This window comes from Mustela nivalis, assembly GCF_964662115.1.
Source record: "Mustela nivalis genome assembly, chromosome: 7".
Classification (NCBI taxonomy): Eukaryota; Metazoa; Chordata; class Mammalia; order Carnivora; family Mustelidae; genus Mustela; species Mustela nivalis.
In genome coordinates, this window is record NC_139026.1 from 49,063,336 (window position 1) to 49,087,489 (window position 24,154).

Genomic DNA, 24,154 nt, shown 5'->3' on the forward strand with positions numbered 1-24,154 from the left:
AGACTTCTTCTAAGGGCTGAGTAGTTGGGGCTGAGGGGACAGTAGATCCAAAGGCCCAGAGTTGGGAGTGGCTTACTTGGTGAGCTGAATAGAGAGGAGGCTGGTGTGGCCACAGCAGAATAAGCAACTAGTTAAGTAAGGAGAGGTTAGAGAGGTCAGCAGGGGGTACGGATTGCCTAAGGTTGGGTGAGCAAATGGGCTAAGACAAGAAGCCACTGGAGGGTTTAAGCAAGGAGTGATATAACATGACCTTTGGTTTGAAATGATCCTCACAATAGTTGGCAATTCCCGGTGCAGTTCAACATACTCTTGACCATACAACCCTGCATTCACACTCCGGAGTGTTCCTCCTAGGGAAATGGGAGGTATGTTTGCACAAAATCCTATGTGTTCATGCTCATAGCAGCTTTATTTGTAAAAGTAAAACATTGGAAACAGCCTAAATGTCGCTCATTGCTCAGTGGGTGAATGGAAAAACAAACTTTGGCACATCCAGAGCAGGAAATACTGCTCATGATTAAAAAGAAAGAACAATTCACCTACGACAGTTTGGATGGAGCTCAAGGACATTGCTGTGAAAAGGCTAACCTCAAAAGGTTTTGTACTGCATAATCCCATTTATATGACATGTTCAAAATGGCAAAATTATGGAGGTGGAGAATGGGCGAGTGGTTGTCGAGGGTGAGGTTTGGGGTCGCCCGTGACTGTCAACAGTAGCACAGTTTTGTATCGATTGTGATTGTGTTTGCACACATCGGTACATGTGACAATATTTCAAAGAGCTATAGAGTAAAAAATGAAGACAGTGGTGAAGTTCTAATGAGCTTTATAGTTGAATGAATAGTATTGCACCGATATCAACAACTTCTCTCGTTTGATAATGTACTGTGGACATGGAAGGTGTTATTGATAGAGCTGGGTGGAGGGTACACAGTCTCTCTGTACTGTTTTGGCCACTTCCTTCTGAGTCTAGAATGATTTCTAACTGAAGTTAAAAAAGGACTCCCTGGCAATTACGTTGAGTCCACACTGAAAGAAGAAGGGGCAGCAAGGAGACCACCCACATGAAGGATGACGGTGGCTGGGGCTGGCGTGGAATCGGTGGTGGAGCTCCTACCCGTCCCTCCTGGGCTGTGCAAAGGAGCAGCTTTTAGAATTGCCAGACTCCCATCCATTTTTGCTGTCATCTCCGGATCCAGTCTTCTGCCCATTGCTAAACCCAGCCAGAGTGAGTGCTCCTGCCCTTGATGATGCCACTGTTTCTTGCCTTACTGTGCCAGAATTGCCTGAGCCTTCCCAGGTGCTTGACTTTTGTCTTCTGAGCTCTATTTTCTCTGCTCATCTACCTGCCCCATATTGTCTGCGCTGGACTGTTCTCCACAGGAGGTGGATCGTATTTTGCTCTTGCCTCTTCTTCTTTCTTGGGAGCTTCTAATTCCCTTTCCACATCCATGGAGAAGAGTTCACCTTGGGTATATTTTCCAATGAGGGTCCTCATCTCTCAGCTCTTTCCAAGACACATTCCCAAGTGAGAGAAGGAAGGAAACCCTCTGTGTTAAAGCATTGTCCTTCCTACTAATCTAGTGTTATGGTAGGTATCCTCTCTTAGGATTATGGCTAACTCAGTGATCTTTAGAGGCTCAGTTCTCCTCATTTCCATTCCCTATGATGTGGAGGATGTAGTTGCCCCACTTGTATTCTTGGCAGCCAATTCTTCAGACATCATTTTACTATCAACACACTACCCCAGGCCCTTCTGGTTTTCTGCTGGGAGATAAATGCCTTCTCGTTATTTCTGGCTGCAGCCAGGCCCTCCGCCTTCCCAGCCTCCTAGAAGCATATGCTGAAGGTTCTGTGACCACTCAGATATGAACACTTTTCTAGGGCTGACAGTCCTGCCAGGTCCTTGATACACAAAATTTACATTAAGTCCTTGAGCGGTTCTGGACCAGTGAATTGTAACTGCAGCCCATTTCTTAGTAAGGTTATGGGAAGCCTTGTATGAATTTTTGAATCATCATTGGCATTATATAAAAAAAAAAAAATTGGGACTTTTGCCAGTCGCTTTCCAAACATAGATTCAACCTTTATGCAGAAATAAAAAAGCTTTGGCTTGCTTTGAGATCCCTCAACTTCTATTCCATTAAAACAAACTCTTTATCTAAAGTCAGCATGACTTGTAGGCTCCTTACAACAATCCCACAATAGCTACTAGAAAACCAACTCTATAGTTTTTAGAGCAGCATTAAAATATAGCAACACTTTGTTTCCCCATTTACCCTTGAAATCCATATGTTCTCTGTGATGTTACTGAAGTCTCTAAGAAACACAGCATAAAGTCATGGAGCATTCACTGGTAATCCTACAAGATGATAGACCCACAGTCTTAGTTCTAATTCCCACCCTGATGCAGTTCTTTCTAGACGTGGCACTTCTGTTACCCTGTTCCATCCCCTGCCCTCCTGCAAAAATTTATCTTTAGTCAGATAATTTATTTTTCAGATCTAAAGATGGTCGAGCCATTAACATGTATAATAAACTTATTTGTATTCCAGTTACAATCATCTGAATTATTTGCATTTAAAATTTTTTCTCTATGCCTGCTTTTCTAATTTTAAATTCCCTGGTGCTCACTCTCAGGTACAGAGCAGATAATAGTATCTAGTTACAGGTGTATCACCGCTGAACCCCGTGTCATCTTTCTCTGTCACTCAGACTAATAAGGAGGTTCTTTAACATTATTACATTCCAGTTTTATCAGTGTTAATCTTCTCCATCATCAAACAATTAGAGTTTTTTCAACCTCAATTATACCTAAATTCAAATTTATCCAAAAATTTTAATGTAATTTTGCATCCAACAAAATTGAATTTTGAATGGTCTCGAAGTAACTATTTTAAGGCAGAATAAATTTGTAGATCGAGCATTGGCTTTCAAACAAAACTGGTCTGCACTGGAATTCTCATTTTGCCACCAAATGGCTGTTCTTGTGAGCACTAAGCCTCAGTTGACGCATCTATGAAATTTATATAATAATATCAAAGGCTGTATATGTAAAATACTTAATACAATGCATGGTATATGATAGGCCCTCAATAAATGACTGTGATTATTGTTACAATAATACTGTTTTAGTATACTCTTGTTACTTTTGCAAACATGGTTCCTAATTCAATGATATGAAATAGGTTAGCACCCATCATAATATATGGTGGCACTTGCCGTCATTCTCTACCCAGGAGCATAGCTCAGGCCCCATAGGTGTCACACATTTGTGGTTAAAATATCATACAAATAGCATAAAATTAAACTTGAGAAAATTAGTATTATGTAGCATATTAAAATTTGGAGGTCAGTTAACTCTATTCTGGTCAGATATATATAAAGGATATACGCTTTTGCTTACATAACTGACGATGTAGCATAGTCACTTTGACTTTTACAGCTATATTTTAAAATATTCAACATATAACATATTTTAAACATATATTTTAAACATATATTTTATATAAACATATATTTTAACATAACATATATTTTTAAATATTCAACATGTAACATAGAATAGGTAAGGTTTAGTATTGGATCACAGTTCTTCAAAATTTGTGACATTGTTAAAAAAAAATTATTGTGTGCATTCTGTATACTTGAAACGAGTAGACTTCCAATAGAACAAGTATGGCAGGGTTGGAACAAACAGGTTTGATACAAAAGTCTGCTTTATTCCCATGGGTAAATCCTGTTCCTTCTTAGAACTTCTCTTTTCTCTAGATCGACTGTGTTTTCTAGCACTACTTCTTCATTAACATCCCACTGCAGTTATATAAGACTCAAATGTTTATTCAAATGTAGTCTTCAAAGCTTTTCCTCAGATCTATTCCTCAGATCAAAATATGGCTTGATTTGTTTAAATGTGGCTTTTCAAGTCTGATGAGAAGGATTGTGTTGCTCAGTAGAAAAACATCACAGAAACAAGATTTTTATTCCTATTAGTAAAATAGGAACTTGGGAATCTAGTTTTGATCCATGGTTCTCAACCCTGAGTACACATTCCTATAACCTGAATAGGCTTTAAAATTCTCAGTTCTTGGAACCCACCCTTGGCCAATAGAATCAGAGTTACCGGGGGTGGGGCCTGGGCTCTGGTTTTATTAAAAATGTAAGGAATATAGTCAATAATATTGTAGTAACTTTGTATGGGACAGATGGTAAACACTTATTGTGGATGATCATCTCATCATGTATATAAATGTTGAATCACAGTGTATTATACATCTGAAACTAATATGATATTATATGTCAACCACATTTCAGTTAAAAAAAAAAACAAACTCTCCAGAACCCAGATGATTCTCCTGTACACAGAGGACAGAGAACTGCTGATTTAGGCCTGTCCTTATCTAAATTAAATTTACTCTTAATTAAAGTAGCACTTTTTTGATAAGGAGGCACTGAGGAAGAAATATCTTCACACAGTAAAAATCTTTGGTTAAGGAGAAGCAATGTAATTGGGAGTCACCTCTCTGTTTCTTTTAGTAAAGGGAGCTTTAAAGTTTATAAACAAATGTTTATAATTACCATCATCACATCTTAATGGTTAATTTCTTAAAAAATTTGTATCTTAGAATAACAATACATAGAATAGGGTAATGCAAACACACTATCAGATATATGTCCTAGTTCATTCAAGTGCTATAACAAAAATACCATACCCTGAGTGGTTTATAAAAAACAGAAGTTTAGTTCTCACTGCTCTCGACTCTGGGAAGTTCAAGGTCAAGTCACCGGCAGATTTAATGTCTTGGTGAGGGCTCATTTTTCACAGATGGTGGTCTTCCCACTGTGTCCTCATGTGGTGGAAGGATCAGAGGATTTCTCTCCCATGTGTGCAGACTCCACTCTCATGACCTAGTCACCTCTAGGTATCATCACCTTGGGGGTTAAGATTTCAACATATAAATTTTGGGGGAACACAAACATTCAGTCTATAATAAAGTGTACCGAATTTTCAAGGCAGTTAAAAGGCAACTAAATATCAGATGTACGTATCATTGACACCTAGGAAAAAAAAGAAAAACAAAAGACCAGGAGGAAGATACCCATGGTTTCTTATTCATTAAATAAGAAACTCATCATAAGCTCATCATTAAAATGATGAGCTGCCAGCTAACAGTGATGGGCTCCTGGTATGTTAGTATTTTAAGCACCTTACGGAAGGATCTCATTCGATCCTATTTATGAAGTAGGTACCATCTTATCACATTTTACCCATGAGAACATTGAGACCACAAGGAGCAATTTTACATTGACAAATGCTATATAAACATTATCATTAGTAATTACAATTAGAATTCTAAGCCTTTTTTCTCAAAAATTTCTAAGCCTTAGTAGTCCTTATTATTTCTGAATACTGGTAGACTTGAAATGCAACCTTTATTAAAAACATGTCGTACTCTAAGGCCAAGACTTCAAAGCAGTTTAATCTCCTATGCCGACATAGTTAACAAAACCAGAGAAACAGAGGGTAAGATCAAGTGGATCATACACCACAATTTTAATTGCTTTGCATTCTCAATTCCCCAACTTTCAGGATTTGAAATTCATTTCATATCTAGCAAGTGATACTGGATGATAGTGAAGTAAGTGGAAAGAACACAGGGGAACTTGGACTTCTTATTCCAACTCTCACTGTGGGGTGTTATCTTGCAAAACTCCCTTAACCTGTTGAGGCTTCATGTCTGTGCTGTCAAATAGAAGGAAAGTAGTGGGAACAGCTGTAATTAACAAGGACACCACTACCCGCTGTGGCTCTTAACAGTCTTATTGTCACGGTCAAATGAGATTATTTGTTAGAGTGCTCTTGGCTATATAATGATATATAGATACTAGGTTTTCTTATTATGATTATCTTGTTTTTATTGTTCCTATTATTATCTTATTATTTATGCTTATTATTGCCACAAACCCAAAATGATCTTGTCTTTCTGAGCAGACAGAGGAGAGGATGAGAGATTGCCGGGGACAGGAGCCAGGCTCAGGCGTCTACCCTTGTAAGACTGGTGGGAGATTTTAAGCTTAGGAACATGAACGCATTTTCAGTAGGGAAATCTCTTAATTTGCTTTCAAAATAGAGAATTTTTACTGGAGGGGGAGTAGAGAGATGGGGGAGATCATAACTGGGCTTGAGGAGTAAGTGGAAATTAAAAACTAGAAGCAGGTGCCTGGTGGCTCAGTGGGTTAAAGCCTCTGCCTTTGGCTCAGGTCATGATCCAGGGTCCTGGGATCAAGCCCTACATCAGGCTCTCTGCTCGCAGGGAGCTGCTTTCCTCTCTCTCTCTCTGCCTGCCTCTCTGCCTACTTGTGATCTCCATCTATCAAATAAATAAATTTAAAAAAATAAAAAAATAAAAACTAGAAGCCATTCAAGATTATCAGTCATTATTAATTTGTCAGTCCAAATGCACAAATTTTCACTTTTAAAACTAGTGATTTCATTCTATTTATTATGAGCACTGTCGCCTTAAAAACCTCTATTATATGATGTAAAGATAATCTTTTCTTTCCACCCTTATTTTATATCAAGGCCCATATTAGGTTATGAAATTAGCTCTCAGCTTAATAATTTACTTCCAAGTGAGTATTCTCACTTGAGTTTGAAAGAATCCACACTAAAATATTAATAATACCGTGTGGCGCTACGACACACGCTCAATATTTGCTTAGAGGAGGTAGCAAACAAACTCTAAACCTTGTAAATAAAAATAATCTTATTTCCGATATTGCTTCATTATGATTCAGAAAATTCCATTTTTAGATATTATGAGATCTAAATTAGTGTCATGCGTGTTCCTAACGCGGCGAAGCAGCCCCCAGAATTCTGTTGCTCAGCCTTTTCCCCTCTGATTTTCACATGCTGATATCAGCACGTTTGATTCTGCTTTTGACCAAGAGAGGGCCTGGCCTTTGGGGAGTTGGGGACAGCAGGGTTTGAATCCCAGTTTTGCCACCTTTAGGCTGCGTGACCTTGTACAAGATCCTTGGCCTCTGTGAACCTCGGACTTTTCATGAAGTGCGAATGACCGTAGCCACGTCATGTCAGGAATTTGTTGGGAGGATTGCATCAAGAGTGTATTATAAAAGGCCTTCCTGTACAGTTTAGCTACCTGGTGACCCCATCCCAACCCCAGTGTTGTCTCTGGGGTTTCTTCCTTCCTTCCTTCTTTTCTTTCTTCTTTCCTTCTATCCTTCCTTCCTTTTTTTTCTTTCTTTCTAAAGATTTATTTATTTGACAGAGAGAGACACTCAAGAGAGGGAACACAGCAGGGTGAGTAGGAGAGGGAGAAGCAGGCTTCCCGCCGAGCAAGGCTCGATCCCAGGACCTGGGATCATGGCCTGAGCCAAAGGCAAACGCTTAACAATTGAGCCACCCAGGCACCCTGGGTTTCTTACTTTAAAATGGGGGGTTTTCCCAGGGAGTCAGGGGGAATTAGATTTTGCTCTGGTTTGTAGGCATTGCCAGGCATCTTTCCCATCTTCAGTTTGGTAACAAAGTTGTTACAGTTTAAGTCTTCATAGGTTGGACATATAATGTACATATTGGAGGATTTTATTATTATTGTTATTTTTTATTTTTGTAAGATTTATTTATTTTTGGAGGGGGAGGGAGAATGAGAGAGAGAGCATGTGAGTGAGGGCCGGGGGAGGGGGGAGGAACAGAGGAAGAGGATCCTAAGCAGACGCCCCACTGAGTGTGGAGCCCAACGCAGGGCTTAGTCTTAGGACTCTGAGATCATGACCTGGGCCGCAGTCAAGAGTCAGACACTTAACTAACGGTGCCACCCAGGTAGCTCCTTTTCTTCTTATTTCTGTGTATTTTGATTCTGATTCCTCTAAAAGAAATTTATCACTTATCATAAGAAGATTCTAGAAAATTGGAGTCTTACTTTCTAGTCTTAGCCTTCTTTACCAATGATAAATCCTCACGGATATAATGTTATTATTAGAGGCTGGAGAGAGGCAATTTCTCAAACAACTCTCTACTCCCTTGTGGCTGACAAGTTCCTATATGTCAGTGGAAGGTGCGGATCTCTGCTCCCTCTTGTAAGCAAAAGCACTAAGTGGTCTCACTAAATTATTAACAAAATACACAGGTCAAGCATGCAGCCTTTTGTCCTGCTTTTCCCCATTTCTTGACTCTGAAAAGTGCTATTGTCAGGTTGCCCAAAGGGTACTCCTACGTGGTTTGAGTCAAAAACCTGATCAGTTTGTTGCCAGAATGTGTTGGAGAGTTAACATTTAGTAATTGCCATTTTTCCCTGTTCACACAGGCATATCAGAGTGACCAATGTCAGTGATCACAGTAATAGCTACCATCTCTGAGCAATGTGCCAGCTGCTATGCTCATGGCTTGGCATGGTTTGTCTCATTTAATTTTTCCAGTCTCATAAAGGAGATACCCATTTTGTAGGTAGAGAATGAGAAATTTAGAGAAGTTGTCCCAGGTCATCAAGCTGGAATGTGACGGAGCTCAAACCCAGTCTACGCTTTTCCCCACCATGGGAGATGGTATCTGAATCGGGACATCTTTCAGAGTGAAATGGGAGATCATTGCCATCTACAGCGAATGAAAGTCACAAACCAGAGCTTTTCCGTGCAGCCGGACGTATATTTACCTGAAGTGTAAAACCCTCCTGGTGGGGAGCTTTTAATTATTGAGACAGTAAAGGGAGACTCCGGAGCGAGCCCTTTCCAACTTCCTTCCCCCAAGATGGGAAAGCCCTTTGTCTCTCAACAGATCAGTTTTGGCTCCAAGGAGGCAGCCTTCCAGGAATGTGCCCACCGACGCAATCCCATGTAAGTGTGGTCAGGGCTGCTCCCCTGTCCCTCCCGGTTTGCATTATAGAATCTCAGATTCTGTGCCCAACGTCCGTCTATTGAGCACTGACCGTGGGTGGGGTATTCTGATGGGTGCTGAGAATGACAATGTCCACGGCGAAAGCCAACAACTATGGAAAGGAGCGAGCAGAGCCGTGAAGGGGAGGAGGGGAGCACACATGCCGGGGGCCCAGAGTAGAGGCATCCTTGGGGCTGGTGAGGAGAGCCCCTGGAGGGGAGGGATGTGATGGCTTTTCGTGTGGAGAATGCTGTGAGGGCCAGAGACAGGACGGACAGGAGGGACTGGCAATGGTGGTTTCAGTTATCGGAGCAACATGACAAAGTCCAGGCCAGTGAGGGCGGAATGGCGAGCAGAGAAAGGAAGGACACAGAGGGGGAAAATGAAGGTCACACAGAACTTGGTGCCTGGTGGCATGTGAGGGGAGAGAGGGAAAATCCTTCCTCCCAGTTCTCGCTGCTTACCTTCTTGTGTGTTTCTGTCCTTGCTTCCTGCAGCCAGAATCCAGTGTAAGTGTTTCTGCAGTTACGACCCTCGCAGAGAGCGGCAGCGTAGAGCAAGTGTTTAAAACAGCCAAAATGAGAGCATGCGGAAGGTGCTTTGGGGACTGAAAAGCAAAATATAAAATAAGCAGAAAATCGCTATGATTAGTACTAATAATTCTAGCATTCATTCTGGGTTTACCTTGAAAGAAAATGCCGCTGGTAAGAGTAGTTAATATTAAAATAAATATTAACTAATATTATATAATAATTAATATTAAAACAGATATTAACTAATATTATATATTATATAATTAATATTAAAACAAATATTAACTGATATTATATATTATATAATTAATATTAAAACAAATATTAACTGATATTATATATTATATAATAATTAATATTAAAACAAATATTAACTACTCTTACCAGCAGCATTTGATAACCTAACTTTACAGATCAGGAAACTGAGGCACAGAGAACTCAGGCAGTTATTCAAGATTACAGCTGCTCAATGACCTAAAATGGATTTGGGTTCGGGTCTGCTGGCTCCTCTTACGGTCTCTGCCTACACCACTATTGTCAGACCCCGAGTACAGTGCAGGATTTCATCTGTAAGCAGGGTTTCTCTGGTGAATATGAGGTCTCCTGCCTGTAGACTCTGCCCCACCTGCCAGCTTTCCAGGCATGGTTCCCTTCTCCATTTTTTTTTAAACATGTCATTGGCTCAGGTGCTCTGACATCCATGTTGAGAGAGGAGTGGCTTGGGAAGCGATGGCAGACTATGTTTCCATGGGGAGTGCAGGCCATGGGGCCCAAGGTCCAGGTCTCTGGTGAGTGTTTGTTGTTGAGGTTCAATACCTATCCTTTAAGCATGTCCCCAAAGGAACTTAAGGGAAAGGTGTCCATTGCGGGCGATGGAAGGCATGAGAAGAAGAAGGGAGAAAAGGGGGAAGAGGGGCCAAGTGTACATAGGAAAGAAGAAACACCCAGAGGAAGACAAGCAAAAACTGAATTAATGGGGACTGGAAATAGCAATTAGATGCTCCCTGACCGGTCAAGTGGAGGAATGAATGAAAGGACCTTTTTTTTGAGAACCCGCTGTGTGTCAGGCACACAGGCTTTTTCACATCAATTATCTCAGTTAATCTGACAACTATTACGGTCTTTGTTGACGAAAATGCTGATGTCTGTCCATTTTTCGATAGCTGTGTTCTTACACAAGCCTTCCCTTTCTGACAACCAACAGCCACACATATTGCAATGTCAAGTCTTTCTTCTTGCTGGGTCCATCAGTTCTTGGGGAGACAACTTTGCCAGGCAGTTTTCAAGCTGCTCAGTCTTCCACAGCTTTGTGCCTGACCCTTTCCCCGCTCCTTTGTAAAAATGTCTGGGGCTTTCATTTCTGCAATCCTTGGATTCTTTTAACAAGACCTTCGAAAGCTGTAAAACTCAATGGTACATGTGATGGATGGTGCAGGAGAGGTAGTAAAAAATGTTCACCCTCGATACAGGCCTCCAGTTAGGGAACAAATAAGTCACCGGGATAAAAGGCACAGTGTAGGGAATGTAGTGTATGGCATTGTAACAGTGTTAACGATGAGCATAGCCTGACCTATAGAGATGTCGAATCACTACGGTGTATCCCTGAAGCTAATGTAACATTGTGTGTCAACTACACTCAAATAAATAAATAAATAAAAATTAAAGTGAATACAGGTGTGTTTACATATCTGAAACTAGTAAAATATGGTCTGTTGTCAACTTTGCTTCAATAATTTTAAAAAAGTGAACACAGAAGAAGAAAAGTTCTCCATCCCTACTGGGTCCTATGAAGGAAAAAGTGAATGATGGGTTAATAGAGCTCTTAAGTTATAAAAGTCACAATTATATATGCGTGTAATTTTTAGCATAGAGATTTATTAATTTGCATTCACATCATTAGAGCTAATTAGCAGCTTCAGCTTCTCCATCTATGCTTTAAAGAAGTTTACCCTTTACTTTCCTTGTGAAGCCCAGAGTCTGTCTTTACAGACTAAGGCTCAAAACTGTCCACTGGTATTAGCGTTCAGAAAAAGGGAGTTCTGAACTGTGGCTCTCTTGCCCCCTACCATACACAAAAGCTTTTGCTGCTGCTGTGGCTGCTGCTGCTTTTTTTTTCTTTTTCTTTTTCTTTTTTTTTTTTTAAAGCAAGTCTATTTACCATTCATCAGATAGCCTATTTGGAGCAATATCTGTAAGAATTAATAAATGCAGGGAATGGGAGTGAAAGCTCCCTTTCGTTTTCCTTTTCTCACTTAAATGAGACACCTGTAATTTGCAGGAAGGAAAAGGAACAGAAGAGCAGCAGAATGTGCTTAAAAACCTGACTTCTTGTATTGAGCCACAGGTGCGAATTGAAGATGTTTTTCTCACCGCACTCCCCACGTACTTGGAAATGATGCTTGTAGGAGACACATATTGGATGAACCTTAAGAAACATTAACAAAAAGGCTATTTTTAAGGATTTGCCTATGTAATGGTACAGGTCAGTTAATTGACACAATGTTGTTTTGGGACTCTTTTGGTTAAGCTTGGGCTACTGTAAATTTGTTGTGTGCATTCTGCCATGTTCCCACTACTTACTGTCCACAGATGGCATTTTCTTCCTGTTACTTTTGCTCTATTCCAGTTGTAATATAAACTCTTTGAGTTGGAAGCAGTATAGTCTATGTTTCTTATTACTACTAGCCACTGAATCCTTATAAATGATGTAAAAATTAGGTCCAAGAGTCCATCATGCACATCCTGGTTGTCTTTATTCCCTGGTTTTCCCTAAATGGTTGTTTGTTTCCAGCCCTAAATGGTTGAGAACGGATCGGGATCTCCCAACTGTGATGTTGATCGATGTGTGCGCTGACCGACAAATTCAACGTCAAGGCTCTTTACCTTCAGTGCATTCTCTGTTTTGTCAGGATGCATTTATTCTGGATCCCCTGTTAATTCCCTGTCAGTTTAATGAACATGAATATTTCTGACCTTCTCTAACCTAAAGCCTTCACCCACCCCCACTTCCCTTTCTCTCCCCCAATGATGTTACACCCACAGTTCTAGAAAATGTGCGGTTCTCGTGCTTTGTCTTCTCCCTCTCTTGCACACTAAATTTGCTCTCCGTTTCACCTACCCTTAGCTCCTTCCTACCTTTGCATGGCTGACCATGCCTTCAGAGCTGGCTTCTGCTCACTGCTCCAGCTTCCTATTTTGCAAATACTTAGAGCCCCCATTTTCTCCCCATATTAACCATTTGCATTTCTTCAAGTGAGCCTTGGTGTAAATACCTCCCGTACCACAAACAGTTGCCTCAGCCTTTGCTCAATTGGTATCCCACTTATTCATCTGAAATTGTCTCCGAGGTTTGGGTTTTAGACAGGCCTGCTACAGGCTCCTGTGCCATCTGTGCATATCTTTATTATAGCATGAATCATGCCATATTCCAGTTGCCCAAAATTGCCTTATCTACTTTTACTTATTTATTTATTTTTTACTTTTTAAGAAAGATTTTATTTATTTATTTGACAGAGAGAGAGAGAGAGAGAGTAAGCGCACATAGGCAGGGGGAGCAGCAGGCAGAGGGAGAGGGAGAAGCAGGCTTCCCACCAAGTGTAGAGCCTGATTTGGGGCTCGATTCCAGGACCCTGGGATCATGACCTGAGCCAAAGGCAGACACTTAACTGACGAGCCACCCAGACTCCCTCCCTACTCTTAGACTCCTGCATCTGGAATAGAGCCTGGTACATAAGCTTCAAGAAATATGCATTGAAAGTTGAACACTGAAAAAAATGAAGGAATGGATGAATGAATGAATCTTATCACTAGTTGCCGTCCAATCCGTTTTGCCTTGACAGTGCCTCTTCTAACTCTGTTGCCATTTTTGTCAACCTTCCCTCACTGATCAGTTTCATCCAGCTCAACCTTTTATTTGTTTTTGGAGAGCTATTTAGTTCAGTGCTGTTAAGTACAGTCTTTGGAACTTGGCTGCCTTGGTTTGGGGACGGTGTGGCTTGGTTTGCTAGGTGTGTGGCTTTGTCTGAATTACCTGGTCTCTGTGCCTCCTTTATGTTTTGTTACCTGTAAAAGAAGGATAATCACAAGACCCCCTTCCACAGGGTTGTTATGTGGGTAAATTGAGGTAGTTTCTGTGTATCACTTAGTGCCTGGTGAGATAATAAATGGTAATCATAGTCATTTACTCACATAAGAATTATTTTAATTATTCCTAGCCTCCACATTTACAATTGTCTTTTTAAAAAAACTCTTGTGAACGATTTCAAGCATACAAATAGGAATAGAGGTGAGTACAGCAAACACCTGTGTACCCCTCACTGGTTTAAGAAAGGAAACAATAAACACAGTAAAAGCTACTTGAAGACCCTTTCCTTAATCACCTTCCTCCCTCTGCTCCTTTTTTCTCCCTCCCTCCCTCCATCTCAAAGATAACCACTGATCAATATGTGGCGTTTATCATTTGTAGGTCTGTTTTTGTACGATGCTCTGTGACTGGAAACCATGAAGACGAGATGAGGTACGATGCATTCTGCTTCTTCGTCAGTTACCCACCCCGCAATGCACTCCTCAACTCGGTGATCCGTATTGCTTCTGGAATTATCACCCCAAAACAGAAATCTGATTCTCTGAAGTGTTCACAATCTCTCTTTTTTAAAGACTCGTTTTAGAGCAGTTTTATTGGACAGCAGAAGTGAGATGAAGGTACAGAGATTTCCCATATACTTCCTGCTCCCACCCATGCCGAGCTTCTCCTGTTATCAATATCGCTCGCTCACTAGAATGGTCCTTTTTTTAAAAACCAACCTTGAACCTGCATTCAGTATCATAATCACCTAAAGTCAGTAGTTTGTCATAGAGTTTACTCTTGCTGTAGCACATTCTGTGGGCTTGGACAACTGTATACTGCCATGTCAATCATTATAATATAACACACATTATTTTTACTGCCCTAAAAAATCCTCTGCGCTCTGCCTATTGATCTCTCTCCCTCCACCCCCCACCCAGTAACCACAGATCTCTTTACTGTCTCCATAGTTCTGCCTTCATGTTCTCTCCATCATGTCATGGAGCTGGAATCATAGAGTCAGTAGCCTTTCTGATTGGCTCCTTTCACTTAGTAATATGCATTTAATGTAACTTCATGGCTTTTCGTGTCTCAGTAGCTCATTTCTTTTTTGGTGCTGAATAATATTCCGCTATCTGATGCATCACAGATTATCCATTCAGATACGGAATGAAGGATGTCTTGGTTGCTTCCACGTTTGGGCAACTATGAATAAAGCTGCTCTAAAACATCTGGGTGCAGGTTTCCGTGTGGACATAAGTTTTTACCCCCATGAGTAAATACCAAGGCACGTGTGATTGTTGGGGTCTATGGTTCAGAGTATGTTTCATTCTGTCAGAAAATGCCAAACTGTCTCCAAAGTGGCAGCACCATTTTGCATTTCCACCAGCAGTGGTTCCTGTCTCCACATCCTCGTCAACATTTGGTATTGTCAGCGTTCCAGATTTTGGCCATTCTAATAGTCGGCGGTGGTCACGATCTATGCTCAAATCCCCATTCCATATATTCTCACTTCCTACAAGCTGCTGTTAGAATGCCACCCTCTCAGGGCACTCTCTCCTGGGTGGTCTAAATTGGATGCTCTCAAGTCCTCTTCTCTTCTTCCTCTGTTTCCCCAGGATTGCTCCTCCTGTGACATTCTGTATCCTCTTTATTTATCTTACATATTTCTCCAACTAAATATGTAAGCTCCATGAAATTTCCATCTGCCTTGTCAACTCTGTCTCTACTACTTAAAACAGAGTCAGACACACAGTAGGTGTGCTGTAGTGTTTGTTTAATGAATGTTGAATGTACAGACTATCGTCTCAACACCTAACCCAGACTTCAAATACATCTTTATTTTGGCCCTCTCCAGTGTCACTTTTCCACCCCAATACCATCATTCCATTTTGCCCTGTGTCCTCTCCTCTCCCAGGCCTTGGTTCAAACTGTCTCCTGTGTTTGGGCTACCTCCCCTCTCCTGCTCATTTCTGCTTTTCAAAGCTTTTCTTCTCCCTCAGGCTCAGTTCAGATCCTTCCCTGTCCAAGAAGCCTTCTCAGATTTCCCCAGGGAAATGAATCTTTCTCTGTCCCAGGCTCCTTTAGCACTTGGTGCCTCTCATAACTTTTGTCATAGTTTTCCTTCCTTCAGATTTACATATGTGGGTGTGTCCGGCCAGAATCTGGATTATAGGATCTCCTGATTTCCACTGTCCTCCCTTGCACCCAACCCAGTGCTCTGCCCCTGTGCTCAGTGGGTGTTCAGTAAATCTTTGTTTAGTCAGAGGGTGTGAAGAGACTTCAGAAGTGCTGTTCATATCCCTCCGGAAAGAGTTCTGAACTTCTATTTAATGTTTGTTTGACTAAGGGAACCTTCCAGATGGCAAGGCCCTGGGGAAACTTTAAACTCTCCATTATTTAAAATATGATACTTCATTGTAATCCTCTATTTCCATTATGTTGGCCCACAGTGCAGAGTAATCAAATTACTTTCATTCCACACCATTTCTCTCACTTGCCATTCATTGTTTCTGTTGTTATTCCTTTCACTCACTTTTTAATATTTTTTCATTAAAAATTATTTTATAAACATAGTCTCATTTTGTTTTCTAATTCACCTGACTCTCTGCCAGGTGTGTTTTATGTGTGGGTTAAGAGGAATACAGGGAGGTATGTGGAATGCCATTTTCTGTCTCAGACTACGAAAGGCATTTCCCATTATATAAATTTGCAAATTAGGGAATTTCCAGAAATACACAAGCGTGTGCTCTTTGAACAGTAGTGCTAAGTAAGCGGGAGTGTGTGATTTACTTCTAATTTTGACTATAGTCACTTTTGTGGAGAAAAATCACTTCTTATGGCTTTATTTAATAGGAGGAAATAGAATTTAAAGTGGGGTAGACCCTAGATTCCACTTTGTCTGGAATTCCTTTATCCTCTCACAACCAGTTCATTCTTTTTGGGACAAATATTTAGTAACAACCATTTTGTGACTTAAAATAAATTTCACCAATAATATAATCAACACGCCTATATGTTAAAAAATCAATAACGCGCTCTGAGATGTAAAGGAAAAATAAAAAGGAAATAATGTATAATAAAATTAAATGTATATAAAATTACATTTGTATACTTAAATTATATGTAATTTACATATATTATATTTATAATATATAAAATTATAGCATCATATCAATATGTAAATGCTTGAGCATGACTTCTCCAGATGTATAAAGTAGTCACACATTTGCACGTATGTCATGGAAGCACCGTAAATGGAAGAACCACAGATACTTTCAGATATAGGTGTGTTTTTTGGCAATTCAAAACTGTAATGGGCATTATGTCAATGGTATAATTTTCCCCAATGGTGAAATATTATTGATAAAGTTCAAAATGAAGCAATATTCTTTCACACACACACAGTCCACTTACATATACACATACCTTATAGCTGCATACCTGGAAAAATTGCTATGTATTAAAATAGGGGAATACTTTGTGTTTACATGTGAAAAACGAGTTAATGTGCAGGCTTAAATAGTTATAAAAAGGGTTTATCTCATATCTGAGTGTCTGGTGGAACATTTGGAAAATCATGCAGAATATAGGACAGTTTTTTCTTTAGTGGAATTTCCTCCCATTACAAACTCTGTGACCTACTGTTGCCCACCAAATGCCCACAAGAGTGGCCCATAATCATTGTGATCACACCTCCCCATCATTGTCTGGATTGTTCCCCACAGTTGGTATACTGGTCAGTTGCAAATCTCTAGCTTAGTCCTGCTTCCTCCTTTAGGAACACGGGAACAGGAACCAAAAAGTTTCCTTTCCTCAAAACTAGTCACATACCCTGCTCAGCTTCATGTAGCTCAGGAGCAGCTGGACGGCTTTGCTGTCAGACATATTGTCAGAAATATCTAGACAGATAATTATTAGGACATGTGAAATCAGACTGCTTGGAATATGAACCTACCACTTACAAGGTTTAGGTTTGTGCTGGTTAGCCTGTTTGGGACTCAGTTTCTTTAAGAGTCAAGCACAGGAATAATAAAACTGAACTCAGTTGTTTTAAGAATTAAATTAGAAAATTTATATAAGGTGCTTGTCATAGAATAAACATTTGGTAAAGGATAGCTATGGGGTGGCAGTGGTAGTGATGGTGACAATGATGACAATAAGGACAGTGATAAAGAATGATATTTGAGATAAAAAGTTTCTTTATCCTTGATTTTCTTTCTAAGTTAACTAGAATTGCTTTCTTTAAGCAGCTAGATAGCCTGTTTTTTTTTTTTTTCTTTCTTTTAGGTCAGCTTGATTTTTTACTTTTGCAGATTCCTTTGTTTTAAGTTAAATATTCATCTTTTTCATTTTAGCTAATATTATCATTTAAATTGCCTGGCCATTGAAACATTTTCTTCACTGGCATGCTGGAGATTTGCATACGTGACTTTAAGTGAAGTTATACTAATAAAAATCCCTTTTACATTGGTAGAGAATAAATGTCTAATGTTATTGCACCACTATTTTTGAAAAAGATATTTCCCTTCATTTTTGCAGAGGCTATATTCCCAGAACTTAGCTGCTGTAATGATTTCTTTAGTAGCACACAAATTCTATATTAATCTCTCAGCAGTTTTCTCAGTTAAGTGCATTTTTATGCTTGGCAAGATTAGGGTAGTCTAGGAAAATTAGTTTTCTTTTCTTATTACTTTTTCTGTTTAATTTGTAACCATTTAAAACACCACAGTATGATGGATGATTGATCCTAGTAAAACTGTAAAGTTCAGGGATAATTGGCAGACTTTGGTTAAGCAATGAAGTCTTCCACTACCTTTCAAAAGCCTTTAAGACAACCTCATTATTAAAATGTACATACGAACAAAATTTTGGATGTGCATTGAATTTAATTAGTGACTAACTAGCAACAATGCCAGGATTTTATTTTTATAGTGGATGTGTAATGTTTATAAAGTAGTCTATGGGATGGGTGAATCCTAGTAATCAGAGGAACTCATATGACCATGGAATTTTGCATCTAGCTAACTACATTCTGGTCACTTCCTGTTCACTTAACACATCAGTGCAGCACTCACAATTGTTCAGTCCCATCAGGAACCATTCCTGGAGATCTAGCTCAATTTACACAGTTTGCTGATAGAAATTAAAACCTTTTCTGGTGATGACAGTCTAGGATTTGAGCCAGTTATTTTCTAAAGAAGCTGAGGTCCCAATTAGGAACAATGTGGAGATTACCAACTGAATTTTTAGGATGAGAATGGTTCATGAGATAATGTATAGACAAGACAGGGAAACCTAAGCTCCAAACATGCCATCCTTTTATTCACTCAATCAGTCACTGCATCATTTCACAAATGTTTATTGAACACTTACTTTGGATGAGGCATGGTGCTAGGTGCAGGAAATACGTAGGATAGACATGGTTCTTATCTCTGTGGATCTTACTACCAATTCTGATGGATTTTTCCTTGTAGCATACAGATAAAGTTTATATGTATGAAGTGTAACATATCTTCAAATGTGAATATAATGGCCATCTCATAGAATGCCAGCCATCAGAAGTTAAAAATCTAAAATTCTAGCAAAATATGGAAAAGTCAGTGGTGCCTGGGTGGCTAAGTGGGTTAAAGCCTCTGCCTTCAGCTCAGGTCGTGATCTCAGGGTCCTGGGATCGAGCCCCACATCAGGCTCTCTGCTTGCAGGGAGCCTGCTTCCTCCTCTCTCTGCCTGCCTCTCTGCCTACTTGTGATCTTGTCTGTCAAATAAATACATAAAATCTTTAAAAAAATTATGGAAAAGTCAGTATTGTGGTACATGAACCATATATTCATGGAGGTAATGTATAATCATAAAATTCTTGCCAACAGACATTTGTTGAACAACCATTACATAAATGTACTGAACTGGGCATCAATGGGTAAGACTTGAGCTCTAGCCTTGAGGAACACGTGCACATTACATTTAAAGAATGTTGGATCTGTTTTCTTCTGGAAGGGTTTGGGGTACCTTAAGAGCAATAGCTCTCAGGTATTACCTTTGCAATCAGACAGTCAAAGCTTTTACATTTACCAAGAGAATAACTGATGAGCCTCTATCTTGAAACAGCATATATCTCCCCCAGAACACATAGTGACAAGAAGACAGGGCCTTCAAGAATCTTAAGAGACTCTTTGTAGCAAAACCTTTTTTTTTTTTTTTTGGCCTAGAAGGGAGTTAGGAAAGATTTCACTGCATCCTTTGGCGGTGGTGTTAAAACGTAGAGAAATGTCATTGAATTTTTCAATGAAAATCTCAGTTGTAATGATCTGCTCGGTGAGTATGATATAAATTATCATGCTGTTATCAACACCATCTTCTATCTATAAAACTGGAGGAAATACATGAGCATCATAAAAATCCTTTTATCATCTAAAGGACTTTATATTCATGACATTGCTGTGAAAGGAAAACAAGATTTTTCAAGGGATCTTTAACTATTTTGCAGAGGAACTATAGCACCAGGGACTTAGGAGAAGCTGGAAGAAAACACAAACCTATGTTAATTTGGACTATTACTGAGCTGTTTTAGTATTCAGAATATAGGTAGTCACCAGATTCTTCCAGATGAGTATTCCATAGTCAAATTATGTACTGATGGATGAAAAAAGAAAGCAGAATTGAGAAAGTTAGCTTATCCTTTTGGGACCTATACCAGATGCAAAGTACCCCAGTTGTTTAAATGTCTATGGCTCCTAGACATCCTTAAATTAATACTTAGATTCTAAATCCATTTTTCTAGCATCACTGTGGCAGATTTTATTTTCCAAAAGTGCATGCCACAACATATCTTCTCCCACAAGCTTTTCGCCTTTGCCCCTTCCCCATCAGGAGATGGAGTCCAATTCTCCTCTCCTCGATTCTGGGCAAGCTTGTGATTGCTTTGGCCAATAGAGTATGCAGGAATTAATAATAGGGTGTGTGTCTGGGTCATGAAAGGCAATGCACTGTTTCCTTTGTTTATAGTTGAGATGACAAGTGACAGGTCTGATTACCCTGAGGCTGCTGTATTGTGAGGAAGTCAGGAAACCTGCAGGAGCTCCAGTCAGTAGTCCTAGTCTTTGAGTAGATCAGGCTAAGCAACGGAGATGATCAAGGAAAGGGGGGTTTCCAGAGGATTCCAACTCTCAGCCATGTGTCACTCTTCAGTCCTTCCCAGCTGAGCTCTCAGATCTTGGGACAGAAAAAAAGACATCTCTGAGCCCTACCCAAATTCTTGACCCACTGTATCTGTGAACATACCACAACTGTTGTTGTTTTAAGTTGCTAAGGTTTGGGGCAGGTAAGGTAAACTTGACATTAAAATAACCAAGCATTATTGTCAACTTCAAAGGCCTAAATGAATTCTTTTCTTCTCTGTAGAAGCAGTAGTTATTGAAAAATTTAGAGAAGAAGGAATTTGTACATTTAGGGTAGACATAATTGTATCAGCTGTCATTTTTAAATAACAGGTCTTGTAACAGGAAGTGTATCTATTAATCATATATACATGTACATATATGTGTGTGCATGTTGTGTGTGTGTGTGTGTGTGTATAAGCAACACAAACCAACTTTGACTAATCAACCAGAAAAGGATTTTAGGGTAAAGATAGTAGGTAGCTCCTAGAATTGTGGCGATAGCTAGAGTGCAAACACACAAGAATAGTTGAATTTAAACATATCGGACCAATCCTAAAGCATGCATCAACACTGGCCTGAGGAGTCAGCTGAAACTGCTGCCCACTGAACCCAAGAGGAAACCCCGGTGTGAGCTGCTGTTCCTGATTATTGGATGCCTCTGCTGCCACCAAAGCCCATAAAATGGACTCTTTCGAAAGTTTGTTTCCTTAAATTGCTTGTTTTCAACCAAAGATTAGGGAGCATGCAACTAGCCAGCAAACTCGAGTACAGGTGCTTGTATCTTAGCTACAAGGGAGTCTGAGAATTTGACTTCTGGATTCTGCTCTGCTGAAGCCAGACCCATAGGGCCGCTGATTTCTCAAACACAGTCGAAGTGTTTGGCAGGTGCTGGGTGTCTGGAAAACATGACAGCTACGCACAGATGGGACACATTAAAAGAAGATAAGCAGACGTCCTGCTGACCACAACTCAGAAGATTGCTTCATTCTGGCGGCACCAAAAAGCAGAACTAGAGACTGCTGATAGAGGAGTCAGGTGTACCGGCAGTCTGGTGTTAAATTTCATACCAATATAAAGAGTTCAAGAAAAATCCCCTGCCCCAGCACAACTATCCAATCTTATTTTAATTTCAAGTTTCTTAGCAAAATCTCTACCTGAGATGTTAGGGGGATAAGGGGTTTATTATCAGAGGAGATGAATAAATAAGCTTAACTCGGCCATCTTTATGGTTTAGGCTGGGATTGGGGGGGGTCCCCTCCCTATCTGCCTCTGTCTCTTGGCATAGTATGATCCTGAGGACAAATGATGATGACGTTGATGAAGATGGTGATGATTCCAACACTTACGGATACTTACTATGTGCCAGCCACTCCTGGAAGTACTTTACAGGTATCAGTTACTTTCAATCCTTGGAACAATTCTATGAGGCAGGTACAGTTATTATCTGATTTTTACAGATGAGGAAACTGCACAAAGGGACCGCTCGTAAGCATAGTGCTGTTCTCTGGACTCAGGTGTTCTGACCATAGAAAGATAGGGATTTTACTAGATAGCTTGGGGGTTGGGCTTTCCCCTTTTTTTCTGAGTGAATTTCTGAGTGAAATTCAGCGCTAATATAGTGCTGCTATGTTAACTAGGGTAAAAAGTGAAAAGTGTTCTGAAATGATAATAACGGGTTCTCCTTAGGTGGTTCTGTTTAATAAAAGGAGAAACAGTTAAGAAACTGCAACACTGTCTAATTTTTCAAGAGTCTTCAGTCTGGACTCCAATGTCCTAGAAACCCTTCTTCCTCCACTTAACAACAGTTTCAGTGGTGGCTTTCCAAACATATGCCTTTGTTAATGCTCACATCCGTGCTGAGAGATTGGTTATTAATACTTCCTTTTTATACATGAAAAAATGAGTCTTGAAGGTTGTGTTACAGTTGAGATTATGTAGACCATAGATGGTAAAAGCTAGGCTTTCAATGCAAATCCCACATTCTCAAATACTGTGGAAGCTATCCTGTTAAGTTTCTCTGTAAAATGCAATATAGTGGTTCCTCCCTATCTGTGGGGGGGAACATTCCAGGACCCTCAGTGTGGGCCTGAAACCGTGGATAGTAATGACCTCTACCTATGCTATGTTTTTTTCATTTCTTTTTAAAGATTTTATTTATTTGACAGAGTCAGTGAGAGAGGAAACACGAGCAGGGGGAGTGGGAGAGGGAGAAATAGGCTCCCCGCTGAGCTGTGAGCCTGATATGGGGTTCGATTCCAGCACCCAGGGATCATGACCTGAGCCAAAGGCAGACCCTTAATGACTGAGCCACCCAGACGCCCCACATAGGCTGTTTTTTTTCTTATACATCCATACCTATGCCAAAGTTTAATTTATAAATTACACACAGTAAGAGATTAACGACAATAACCAACAATAAAATAGTACAATTATAGCAATATATCGTAATAAAAGTTTTGTGGGTGTGGTCTCTCTCTCAGAATATCTGATGGCACTGTCCCCACCATTCTTGTGATGCGGTGAGAGGATCTAATGCCATATGGTGAGGTGAAGTGAGGTGAGTGACCCAGACTTGTGACGCAGTGTTAGGCTACTACGGACCTTCTGATAATACAGAGGAAGGAGGATCATTTGATTCTAGACGACAGTTGACCGTGGGTAGATTAACCAAGGAAAACAAAGTCCCAGATGAGTGGAGACCACCATTTAGCACAGCAAGACAAGGCCAAAAAGCCACAGTGAAAAGGGAGCTGTATGGGGAAATGGGGTGGGTGTTTATGAAATGTAACATACCAAGTCCCCGACTTTAAATTCCAGCATTCACGGACAGTTTACCTCCTGGTGGTCATGAACCAGTCTTTCCAGTCGATAGCACTGGCTGGTAATCCTATTGGAAGCACGAAATCGAGCGATGTTCCTTTCATTTCCACAACCGTGCTCACATGTAGCTAACCCCTCACAAGAAGTAACTTATGCAGTTCGACGAGGTGCCTTTGGTGAAGCCCAGAAATAACTGGAAAAAAAAAACCTGGGAAAAAATTGGGGGTGGAAATACCAACCCAGGAATAACTGGGGGAAAAATACTTGAAAATTAGAACCACAGAGTGTTTTAGTTTCGGGGAGGAGCAGCATTGCCCTGTAAAAGATTAACATAAAAAAAGATCTGGGATCTGTCCTCACGTGACTTTGCCAGACGTTTTTTCAATCCATATTTTTCAACTCGGTCCACTTGGTGAGGTGAAATTTGTAAGTTTGCATTTCATTTAGTAATCCTTCTGTGGTTTTACAAGGCACTTGAGAGTGCCTCCTTTCAACCCCATCCTCTGTCCTGGGATTTGGCCAACATAGGCATATTTGCAACAACTCTTTCGTGGAATGTTTATTTCTGTCATGTGCATATCGGATTTCATCTGTAGCCTGGGGAGTCTCCTGATCCCTTCAGAGCAGTGGTCCTGAAGCCAGACAGGTTTGCCCCCTAGGAGACATTTGGTGACATCTGGAGGTA

General features: G+C 40.2%; 1 protein-coding gene across 8 annotated transcripts in view; it reads left to right on the forward strand.

Annotated features, from left to right (window-relative positions):
- GRIP1 (glutamate receptor interacting protein 1) overlaps nt 1-24,154 on the forward strand; it is a 674,728-nt gene that overhangs the window by 187,302 nt on the left and 463,272 nt on the right. The window contains exon 1 of one of the 8 annotated variants that reach the window (XM_082740980.1): nt 21,760-22,038. The exons of the other annotated variants lie outside the window; for them this stretch is intronic. Within the exon in view, the coding sequence (XP_082597106.1) occupies nt 21,936-22,038 (103 nt within the window). The 5' untranslated portion in view covers nt 21,760-21,935. Of the gene's footprint in view, nt 1-21,759; nt 22,039-24,154 lie in introns of those variants that run through there. 8 annotated transcript variants of the gene reach the window in all.